Source organism: Vicugna pacos, chromosome 10 (assembly GCF_048564905.1).
Source record: "Vicugna pacos chromosome 10, VicPac4, whole genome shotgun sequence".
NCBI classification, from domain to species: domain Eukaryota; kingdom Metazoa; phylum Chordata; class Mammalia; order Artiodactyla; family Camelidae; genus Vicugna; species Vicugna pacos.
The window spans coordinates 66,802,390-66,813,639 of record NC_132996.1 but is presented as its reverse complement, the minus strand read 5'-3'; the positions used below and the strand labels follow the sequence as shown (position 1 = coordinate 66,813,639).

At 49.2% G+C, this 11,250-nt stretch overlaps 1 protein-coding gene across 1 annotated transcript; it reads left to right on the top strand.

Moving 5' to 3' along the window:
- The first annotated feature begins 106 nt into the window (after positions 1-106).
- On the top strand, positions 107-11,234 carry NXF1 (nuclear RNA export factor 1). The gene is made up of 21 exons (XM_006214835.3): positions 107-261; positions 2,648-2,831; positions 3,054-3,207; positions 4,326-4,409; positions 4,517-4,621; positions 4,745-4,825; positions 4,941-5,010; positions 5,141-5,229; positions 5,352-5,459; positions 5,643-5,752; positions 7,556-7,592; positions 7,891-7,959; positions 8,048-8,103; positions 8,235-8,342; positions 8,460-8,518; positions 8,628-8,743; positions 8,857-8,899; positions 9,465-9,537; positions 10,030-10,212; positions 10,712-10,772; positions 10,886-11,234. Exons 1-21 carry the CDS (start codon positions 234-236, stop codon positions 10,922-10,924), a joined length of 1,857 nt encoding a protein of 618 aa, XP_006214897.1. The 5' UTR covers positions 107-233; the 3' UTR covers positions 10,925-11,234.
- The last annotated feature ends 16 nt before the right edge of the window (positions 11,235-11,250 follow it).

The following is an 11,250-nucleotide window of genomic DNA, read 5'->3' as shown; positions in this document are numbered from 1 at the left end:
GCGGGGCGTGCTGCACCAAGCCCCGCCCCTAGCGCGTCTGTTCGTCGACTGCGCACGCGCATCGCCCAGCGGCTCCGCCTATCGCCGTGGGACGTCGGCTGCGCGCGACGTGCTCGCTCCATAAATGCGGTGGAGCTGAAAGTAGGAACACTTCGGCCCGGGGCGTCAAGGGGTTCGGACGTTTGCCTGCGTCGCGCCCCGCGACAGAGCCCGCCCCTGCTTCTCGCTGTGCCATGGCGGACGAGGGGAAGTCGTACAACGGTCAGTGTCGGCCCTCGGGTCGAGGAGCGGGGCGATCTGGGGCCCGACTGGGCAGCGCCGGCCTAGGCCGCAGCGCCGGGGCGTGAGGCCGCGAGGGGCTCGGTGTCCGCGGGGAGCGGCGATGGCGCGGCGCGGGCCAGGGGCTAGGCAGCCCGGGGGCCTGGCTGAACTCGAGGGTGGGTGACCGCCCGAGTTGTTGACTCCGGAATCGTGGCGTTGCGAGCATCTGCGTCTCGGAGCGGGTGGCTCGGTGGGAGGGTGACGAGATTCCTTTGAACTTTGTGGGTGGTTGATGCCTGTCAATTCAGTTTGGCAGCCCAACTCTTTAATGTGAGTCAGTTCCCTGCTCTTGGGCTGCCTGTGCCCTATTTTCTACCGCGCGTCCAAGCAGGTCTTGCCCCCTCCCCCACCCCCGTGGCTTTGGCTTAATATTTTAGATCTGCACACCAACTCGATGTATCCAGAGTCGTGGTTAGGAGCAGGACAGCCAAGGTTTCAATCCTGAGTTGGCTATGCCAAGTTTGAGTGAGTTAAACACTTAGGCCTCATTTTCCACTCCGTTAATGATGGTAGAAGCAGTTCCTATCTCCTAAGGTTGTCTCTGTATGTGTGTTTGTGTGTGTGTATTAAAACAAGATCGTTTGTGTCAAGTGTCTGGAGCACAGTGCCTGGCACTGGAGAAAGTTCTCAGTGAATGTTAGCTGTGCCTTCTATTCATTTTTTTATTGAGGTTCATTGTTTGCAGAGTACTACGCATTAGGCAGACCTTTTGGGGAAGTCATGGATCTTTTTTAAGAAGCCATTCCTACGTGCCAGGGTTCAGAGGGTAGTATTCCTGGAGAGCATTTGAGGACCCTTCATGTGAAGCACCCTAGCTGCCACTAGAACCTGAATTCAGGAGTTGCCTCCTGAGTTAAAAGGCATTTCTGGCCAAGGAGACAAAGAGCTCCCTCCCTAAACTTCAGAGTGGCAATTTGAGAACAAGACTTTTAAAAGACCTTAAACTGGTCATATTTGTAACTAATGTTTGTACTGTATAAAGGCTATTATTCTTTACTGAAAGTTAATGCAATCATTGTGATTGGTTTCCCGAGATATGAGGCAGGTCACCTCAGAGTTAAGTAGATTTGTGGGAGCCGACAAAAAGCAGATTTCAGGTGACTTTCAGGGGGTCAGGGTTGTGTCTGGTTACACTTGGATCACTCACACTTCCACCTTCACTTCAGAGTGGCAGTTTGAGAACAAGACTTTTTTTTAAATTATTTTTTTAGTTGAAGTAAGGTTGGTTTACAATATATTAGTTTTAGGTGTAAGCATAGAGATTCAGTATTTTTATAGATTATACTCCATAAAAAGTTATTACAAAATAGTGGGTTTCATTCCCTGTGCTGTACAATATATCCTTGTTGCTTGTCTATTTTATACTAATAGTCTGTATCTCTTAATCCCATGACTTTAGCTTGCCCTTTTCCCCCTTCCCACTCCCTACTGGTATCACTAGTTTGTGTTCTATATCTGTGAATTTCTGTTTTGTTAGGTACATTTGTTTTATTTTTTAGATTCCACATACAAGTGATATTGTACAGTATTTGTCTTTGACTTATTTTACTGAGTGTAATGTTCTCCAAGTCCATTAATGTTGTTGCAAATGTCAAGATTTCATTCTTTTTAATGGCTGAGTAGTATTCCATTGTATACATATACCACATCTTTTTTTATCCATTCATTTGTTGACGGACACTTGGGTTGCTTCCGTATCTTCTGCTGTAAGTAGTATTGCTATGAACATTGGGATACATGTAAGTTTTTAAATTAGTATTTTCATTTTCTCTGGATATATAACCAGGAGTGGAATTGGTGGATCATATGATAGTTCTATTTTTAGTTTTTTAAGGAGAGAACAAAACTTTTAAAAGAAGCCCTGACATTTGCACTGGACAGGCAAAAGAAGTATTGTTTACTGCAAGATGATGTAATCATTGTGATTGGTTTTTCCAGGGTGTCAATGATCTAATTTTGAGTGGGGTTGAGTAGATTTGGGAGGCTGAGAGAAAGCAGATTTCAGGTGATTTTATGGGGTCTGAGTTGTGTCCCGTTACACTTGTAACACTCATACTTCCACATTCTGCTTCTCCTCTCTGTACCTCCAGTTTCTGCTTCATTTTTCTAAAGACTTATACACAGTTTTCTAATAATTTTTCCCTGATGCTGCCATCTCACAGAGAGCATTCTGTTTCTGGACAGGCAGGGGAGTTTGCATGGAGGCAGCGTCTCTAGTGATTGTGTATCTCATCTGATAGTTCGGGGTGCAGGATACTGTGGTTGCCAAGCAGGGTAGTTGAACCAATGATGTATTTTCTGATCTGTGTTCTGTTTCCAACCGCAGAGCACTATGATCGAGTTACTTTCCCGCAAAGAAGAAAGAAAGGCCGGGGCCCTTTCCGGTGGAAGTATGGCGAGGGGAATCGGAGGTCTGGACGAGGGGGTTCTGGCATTCGGTCTTCCCGCCTTGAGGAAGATGACAGAGATGTGGCAATGAGTGACGCCCAGGATACTCCCCGAGTGCGATAGTAAGTAACCAGTTGGTCTGGTTTGAATGTAGTGACTCATTCGTTTATGTAGCCCTCTTACTGTCCATGTCATTTCTCTTCCCACCTGGAAGAGGGAGAAATGTCAGGACCAGCTTAATGTTTGAACAGTCTTAGTTATGGTCGTGAGTGACAACAGCACAGGAAGGTCTTTGAGAAGACATCCTAACCTTCATGGATGTTTTATTCTCTCGTTGCCCACAGCAACCCCTATAGTGCACGACCCAACCGTCGGGGTGAAAGCTGGCATGATCGAGACCGCATTCACGTCACCGTGCGGAGTGATAGAGCTCTTCCAGAGAAGGGAGGGGCTGGCACCAGCCTCGACGGGGCCTCAAAGAACTGGTTTAAGATTACAGTGAGTAATTTGGGGCTATTATAAATAAAGCTGCTGTGAACATTCTTGCACGTGTTTTGGTGGATGCATGTGCTTGTTTCTCTTGAATAAATGCTCTATTGGGTCAAAGGTAGGCAAATACTTAGCTTTGATCAATACTGCCAAGCAGTTCTCCAGTATCCACTCCCAATAGCAATATAGCAAAGTTCCAGTTGATCCACATCCTTGCCAATGCATTGTAATTTTTAGCGTTCTGCGGCATATGCAGTAAAATATAATAATGGCTCTGATTTGCATTTCCCAGATGTCACATGATATGTAGAACACTCTGTGTATTCTTATTGGTCCATTTAGATATGCTTTCTATGGCATGTCTTTTTCTTGCTGACTTGTTAGTTGTTTTATTTTTTTAAGATGTTTTGAATACTAGTCTTTTGTTAGGTAAATGTATTGTCAACATCTTCTCCCAGTCTAAGGCTTGTCTTTTCACTCTCTTGTGTATTTCAATGGACAAAAGTACAGAATTTCTGAAATATAATAAGTCCTAATTTATCAGTTAAAAAATAAAAGATTACAGTGAGTATCTTGGAAGGCGGATGGTGCAGGGGAGCTTGGGGCCTGGGTTCAGAGTGAACGTGATTGTTTTTCACATTACAAAATCTGTCTTCTCAACTGTTGTTTCCACAGTCAGCTGTCCATTCTTTCTTGTAAGAATCAGTATCTTAGAACACCCAAGAGTAGGTTCAGAAAAGAAAGGGGCAGGCAGTATGGGGAGGCCATCTAAAGGGAAATGTGATAACTGTGGTTGGGAAGTGGAATAACTCCGCCCGCTGTCTCCTCTCCATCTGACTCAAGTTGAGTGTAGAGGTGGGTCTCTTGAGTTCTCTGAGGGGCAGCAGTTTATAAATAACATCTTGGAACTTTTAGAATCAAATAATTTGATTCTTTCGAGGAATTATAAGTATAAATGGACAAAAAGGACGTTTAAGGAATTCATGTCTGGCTTGCCTAGAAATCCTTTAATTGATTCTTTAGAAAATCTTTTAAAGCTTGGTAGGTGATATTAAAGGAGCACTAGGGTGGGTCTGCTGTTCAGCCTTAGTTACATGTTGTTGGCTTCTCTTCTTTCTCTTGTCCAGATTCCTTATGGCAGGAAATACGACAAGTCATGGCTCTTGAACATGATTCAGAGCAAGTGCAGTGTCCCTTTCACTCCCATTGAGGTAAGATAAGGCCCAAGTGGCCAGTGGGCACCACAGAAGGCAGAGATACCACCTGGGCGGGGGGCTCTGGGCTCCAAGTCTAATGCTCCTGTTTCCTCCTCTTGCAGTTTCACTATGAAAACACACGGGCCCAGTTTTTTGTTGAGGACGCCAGTACCGCCTCTGCATTAAAGGCTGTCAACTACAAGATTTTGGATCGGGAGAACCGCAGGGTGCGTGTAAAGGGCCTGGCTTGGCTGGGGTGGGGACTGGTGCTCAGGGCATGGACTGGGTCTTTGTCCTGGGGTCCAGGCATCCCTAGTGTTCACCCTTGCCCATGTGTGTCTTCCCCGCAGATATCTATCATCATCAACTCCTCTCCTCCGCCCCACAGTGTGCAGAACGAACTGAAGCCAGAACAAGTGGAGCAGCTAAAGGTGAGGCAGGCTCCGCAGTGGGTACTTCCACCCCGGTCCTCCCAGCTCTCCACTCCACACCCTCACCCCCACACACAACCCCAGTGAGCACTGAACCCTTTTTCTTCCTCTGCAGCTGATCATGAGTAAACGGTACGACGGCTCCCAACAAGCACTTGACCTCAAGGCCCTCCGTTCAGACCCAGGTACCGTCGGTAGCAGTAATACGTAGATAGATGGAGGCAGAGGAGGGGGCTGTGTCAGGCAGGGAGAGTTTGAGGGTGGTTTGGTACTGACGCTGGCCTGGCCCTCTCAGACTTCCTTTCCTTCCTGAAGATTTGGTGGCACAGAACATTGATGTTGTCCTAAATCGTCGAAGCTGTATGGCAGCAACCCTGCGAATCATCGAAGAGAACATCCCTGAGGTGAGGCCTTTGTCCCATTCGGAGGGGAAGCAGGGTGGGGTGGGCAGCCCAGGGCTGGGAGGCAGGGTTGTCTCTAATCCCCTTGCTGGTGGTGCTTCCTCTAAACTCTTCTCTCCCCACAGCTATTGTCCTTAAACTTGAGCAATAACAAGCTATACAGACTGGATGACCTGTCCAGCATTGTGCAGAAAGCACCCAATCTAAAGATCCTGAATCTCTCTGGAAATGAGGTGAGATTGGGAGCCTGGTTGTGTTTGGAGTGGGGCAGGCAGAGGGTGGAGAGAGCTTGCCTGATGATGGCAAGAGACAAGGGAGGGCATTTAAGAGATGAGGCCAGGGGTTGGGGGTGTGGGGATCTCGCTGGCTCTCTTTACCAGGGTCTCTTTCCTGCCTTTTCCTCCCATCCTTGGCAGCTAAAGTCCGAGCGGGAGTTGGACAAGATAAAAGGGCTGAAGCTGGAAGAGCTGTGGCTCGACGGAAACACCCTGTGCGACACCTTCCGAGACCAGTCCACCTACATCAGGTCAGTTGTAGCCTCTGTCTCCCCTCCTGGGGACCTTCACCCCCTGGGAGGCTGAGCTGATGCACCCTGACCAGTGCCCGTCTGCAGGAGATGTGCAGCCCTGAGCTGGAACCACCTGTCCTTGGGGAGGATCACGTGCTCTTCCCTTTCGTCTGTCGTGTCACCCAGCTTTGCCCCACGTCTCCTTTCTTTCCTCACCTGACTGCCTGGTTGCTGGTTCTGTGGCCTTTTTCCTTCCTTCCTGAACACAGCCTTTTCTAGAATCTCCCAACCCTTTTGTTCCAAGAAGAGCATCTCCCATTTTTTACCATGGCTAAGGGGTGTCCCCATACATGGAGTTGCCTTGAGCCAAGAGCCTGGTTCCACAGGGCAGAGAAAGCCCTCCCTCCCTGGGAATTCCTGCTGATGGGCCTTCCCTCCTCTGTCCGATGACGGCCCCTCTTGTCCTTTTGTCAAGAGAGGCTCTCTTCTCACAGTCTGCTTGTCCAAGGCTGTTGCCCAGGCTTTCCTGCCCGTGCTGAGGTTGAGGCCTCCTGGTGGCTGGTGCCATGCAGTCTGTCTCTCTCACCCAGTGCTGTGAGCTGGGCCCTCCAAAACCTGGGTTCCCTGAGACGTGTGACCAGAGCCGGGGCCCCGCCAGTAGGCGAGGGAATCCCAAGGCAGGTGCTGGGCGTGGAGGCCATGGGGGCATAGGCTACCAAGGAGACAGAGAACTGACCCTCTCTGGGGGCGCTGCTCCTCCCTCACTCGCACACCTCATATCACCCTGCTTGGCCCCGGAGGATGGCTGGTTAGCCAGAGACGGGTAAGATTCCTCAGGGAAGGAACAACCTAAGACAGGCACAGTCGCAGAGGGGCCATCAGGAGAGAACTTGGGGGCCAACAGAGGTGGGGCACAGACCCTCACCCCCCCAACTTTGCAGGGGCCTGAACCCTCACACCTTCTGAGGGAGGTCTCCTGCCCCCATGGCTGCTTTGCTTCCCACGCCCAGCTCAGATCGGGACCCAGGTAGCAGACAGACCTGGCCGGCAGCAACTGCCCTCTCACCACAGTAAGGATGTTTTCCTGTCGCTGCCTTGGAGCACAGGGAAAGGGCAGCCGAAAGGAAGGGCTGTGTCAGGTGCCTTCTTCCCTTTGTTCTCCCTCTTCCTTCTAAATGCCTCTTTGCCTTGTAGTGCTTTCGCCTTTTCTTTGCTTTCTCTTTCCTTTTTCTCTCTACTCGCCTGCATCTCCCTCATCTCACCTTTGCCTCCTCCTCTCCTACCTCTTCTCTCTTTCTCATCTCCTTTCCTTCCCTCTCGTCTTCCTGACCTCCCCTGCCTCCCGAGCCCTGCCTTGCTCGTCTCCCTGCCCCAACATCCTGTGCCATCCCTGTGGTGTGTTCTGGTCTTGGCCACGGCCAGACCTGGCAGAAGTGATGGATACCTGTTGAGGCAGCGGAGCCCCTGGGCTCCCACCCCATTCCCTCTTCCCGGGGCTGCACAGGTGAGTAGGTGGAAGGTAAGGGGGGCAGGGAGGGAAGGAGGTCCTGGCTTAAAGCCTGGGCTGGGAGCGCTGCTCCTGTGGCGCTCGGGGTCAGGCAGAGAGAAGAGAGAGTCGGCCTTCAAGGCAGACATTTCTGGGTGCCCCGGGTGTGGTGGGGAGTGGGGCCATTTTTTGTGGAGCTCAGAGGCTGGGGAAGAGTGAGAGGATGAGCAGGATGGGATAGGCTGTCCCTCGGGCATTGGTGTATTTGCTCCTAGAGCAGCCCAGGAGGCACGGTGGCTCTGAAACATCACTCACTTCTGTCCCGTTCTTGACAGCGCCATTCGTGAACGATTTCCCAAATTATTACGCCTGGTAAGTCCCTAACTTTTTTTATTCTCTTTTGAGGAACATAGTATCGCCTACCCTCAAAGTCTTGCCTAATGTATTTGTATGACCACTAATTTTAGGACACAGAGGACTTTGAGGATCTGAAAAAGACTATAGTTCTCTTTCCTAGAAAAATGCCTGTAGCCAAAGAAAATTTGCATCTCTCAGGATTCATGAATCCTTTCCATTTCTCTTTTACATTTGACCTCTGTCCCTCATCTTTTTACTCATCAAGCCTTTTTTTCTCTGATTTACACTATCAACTTTCATTTCCCTACTGCAGGATGGCCACGAGTTACCCCCTCCAATTGCCTTTGATATTGATGCCCCCACGATGTTACCGCCCTGCAAGGTGAGTGGTGGGGAGGTGAGCACAGAGTTAGAAATAGTGTTGGGAGGAGAGTACAGCTTACATGGTCCTAATATCTGTTTGATTCCAGGGAAGCTATTTTGGAACAGAGACCCTGAAGAATCTGGTCCTGCACTTCTTGCAGCAGTAAGTGTCCCAGGGCCCCTGAGGCTGGGGAGCGGTGGGCCTGCCCCAGGACGGCTTACTCTTGGGAGCCATCAGTCCCTTTGTGGATACAGACCGTGGAGCTCAGACCTTCCCTTTTGGTTTCCCCGTAGGTACTATGCAGTTTATGACTCTGGAGACCGGCAGCGGCTCCTGGATGCCTACCATGATGGGGCCTGCTACTCCCTGAGCATTCCTTTCACCCCTCAGAACCCCGCCCGGTGAGTGTCACATCCCATAACCTGCCCAGGACCAGAGTTTCTCAACAAGTATAGGTCAGCACCTGCTAGCATGCACACTGCTCTGACCACTGCCTCCTTTTCCTCTCGTTCCCCCAGAAGCAACTTGGCCGAGTACTTCAAGGATAGCAGAAATGTGAAGAAGCTTAAAGACCCTAGTAAGTGTGTGACGTGAGCAAAATAAGTTGGGAGAAGGGGATGGCATGGAATCAGTCCGGGCTCAGAGTGCATGGCATCTCCTAACCTCGAGTTCTCCTCTGTCCATAGCCCTGCGGTTCCGGCTACTGAAGCACACACGTCTCAACGTGGTGGCCTTCCTCAATGAGTTGCCCAAAACTCTGCACGACGTCAATTCCTTCGTGGTAGACATAAGCGCCCAGACAGTAAGCACCTAATTCTTCCCTGACAGAAGCCTGGAATGGGGAAGGGGCAGTTAAGAGGCAAGGGGCTCTGGCTGGGAGTCTGACAGTAATGCACACTGCTGCTTCTCTTTCAGAGCACATTGCTATGTTTTTCTGTCAACGGAGTCTTCAAGGAAGGTAAGGATCTTTGGAGTCCTGAGTTAGCAGAGTTCCCTCTCCCGGCTAGTCATTCTCAGCACTTTGGGCTTCCCAGCCACCTTCTCTTCTCTCTTCCTCCCCAGCCTCCTTCTCCTAGTCTGCCCCTACGCCATCTTTATTTGGCCTACCCTCTCCACCCATCTTTCTTGTCTGGGATATGGGAAAAGCCTGAGGATTAGAAAGACACAGACTTTGGAGTCAGACAGGTCTGAGCTTCCATCCCAATCTCGGTCCTCGGTGTCTGTGGGCAATTTATGTCACCTCTGAGCCCGAGTCTTTATTTGTAAAAGGAAGGGGTTAGTAATAGCCATCTCGTAGTGGTGCTATGGGGAGTAAATGAAGTGACCTAGAAAGGCCTAGCACACACATCCTCTATTAGTGCGATAATAATGTTACTGTTACTGTCTCCCCGGCCCCTGTCACTCCTCCCCTGCTCTGCTTCCCTGTGCACACATAATCAACCCTGTCCACCCATTTAGGGATCTTTGTATCAAATAAGACCATGAGTGACTCTAAGGGGTTGTCACCATTGTTATCTCTGCAGTGGATGGAAAGTCTCGGGACTCTTTGCGAGCCTTTACCCGGACGTTCGTTGCTGTTCCTGCCAGCAATTCAGGGTGAGTGTTGGACTTACCATATGGGGTCCCAGTCCCAATCCATGGCCACCAGTGTGAAAATGAAGGAGAGTGGAGCCAGTCCTTTGGGTATTTTCAGAACTTCAGAAAGGCAAGAGGGGATCGGAGGAGGCTCACACAGTGGTGAAGAGCTCTGGAGTCCATAGCCCACTGCCTGGGTTTTTCATCCTGGCTCCACCACTTCTAGCTAAGGGCAAGTTTTCTCATCTGAAAATTGATTTAATGATATTCACATCCTAAGTCTTTTGTGAAGATGAATGAGGACTAAGAACTGTGGGTTGGGGGAGAATGTATAATTCTGGTGTGTTTGATAGATGATCCCATATGCATGGAGTCCATGAGAAAGGGGGTAAATGACAAAGGCGCCTTGTGGGTATCGAAAGAATCTGAGAGTCAAGTGTCAGTGAGAGTAGGAATGATGTTGGGAGGATGAGGTTTTCTGTCTAGCTGTCTAAGGTGCTTTCTGTCCCCAAGGCTGTGCATCGTAAATGACGAGCTGTTTGTGCGGAACGCCAGCCCTGATGAGATCCAAAGAGCATTTGCCATGCCTGCTCCCACACCTTCCTCCAGCCCAGTGCCCACTCTCTCCCCAGAGCAGCAGGAGATGCTGCAGGCGTTCTCTACTCAGTCTGGCATGAACCTGGAGTGGTCCCAGAAGTGAGTACTGAGCATGTGTAGGAATAGGGGTAAACTGAGGGAGGGCTGGTAGTGAATAATGAATGCCCTTAAAATTTGTAAAGCAGGAACTTTGAACTTTTTTTATTGCTTAAAAAAAGTTCATACAAAAATTTTCCCTATGCAGAAATTAGCATAATTAAATGTAAAGCCAAAATGAAGTATCTTTTTTTAATACTACTCACTTACTTGTCAGTAAACATCTTACATCTTTTTCTATTTGTATAAAAATTACCTTAGCCTTGTTTCTATTAGCTACTTAATAGAAATAGATAGCAATTTAATATTTGTATTTGAAAGACCATTTATGAACATTAAGATTTTTACAAATTTTTCATTTGTATAAATAGTGCAAGAATGTATATAATTGTTGGCAGTCTCAGGCAAGTGTTTCCATAGATTGGATTTTAAAGTGGCACTTAGTGATCAGGGTGACTGCATTTTGGTTCTAATGGGGGTGCCTGTTCTTGCCCTAATCCAGGTGCCTTCAGGACAACGACTGGGATTACACCAGATCCGCCCAGGCCTTTACTCATCTCAAGGTAAGGTTTGGGACTATGGGAAAAGGGGATCTCCAGGCCTTCAAGAGGGGCCAGTAAGCTGGGGGCATAGGCTTGGGCCACCTGATTCTACTGACCTTTTATTTTTCTCTAAGGCCAAGGGCGAGATCCCAGAAGTGGCGTTCATGAAGTGATCCATAGTCTTGCCCCAGAAAAAGACTTCTGTAAATAGCCCGTGAATATATTGATGTCTCCTTGTCATGGTTGTCTCCTCTCCGGCCCGAGGCCACCCTATGACTGTGACCGAGCCGAGGAGAGGGAGGGCTGCTGGATCCCTCTCCTCACCCGCCTTCTGGAAGACTTCCAGGAGATTGAGCCTCTCTGGTGCCAGGAAGCCAAAGCTTACTTTGTAGAACTGACACTAAACTACCCGAAGGACTTAGGTGCTTTGTGTACTTAACCCCAAGATCCTCCCTACTTTTTAAGATAAAGAGTGATGTTGTATTTTGTGTCAAGTGTG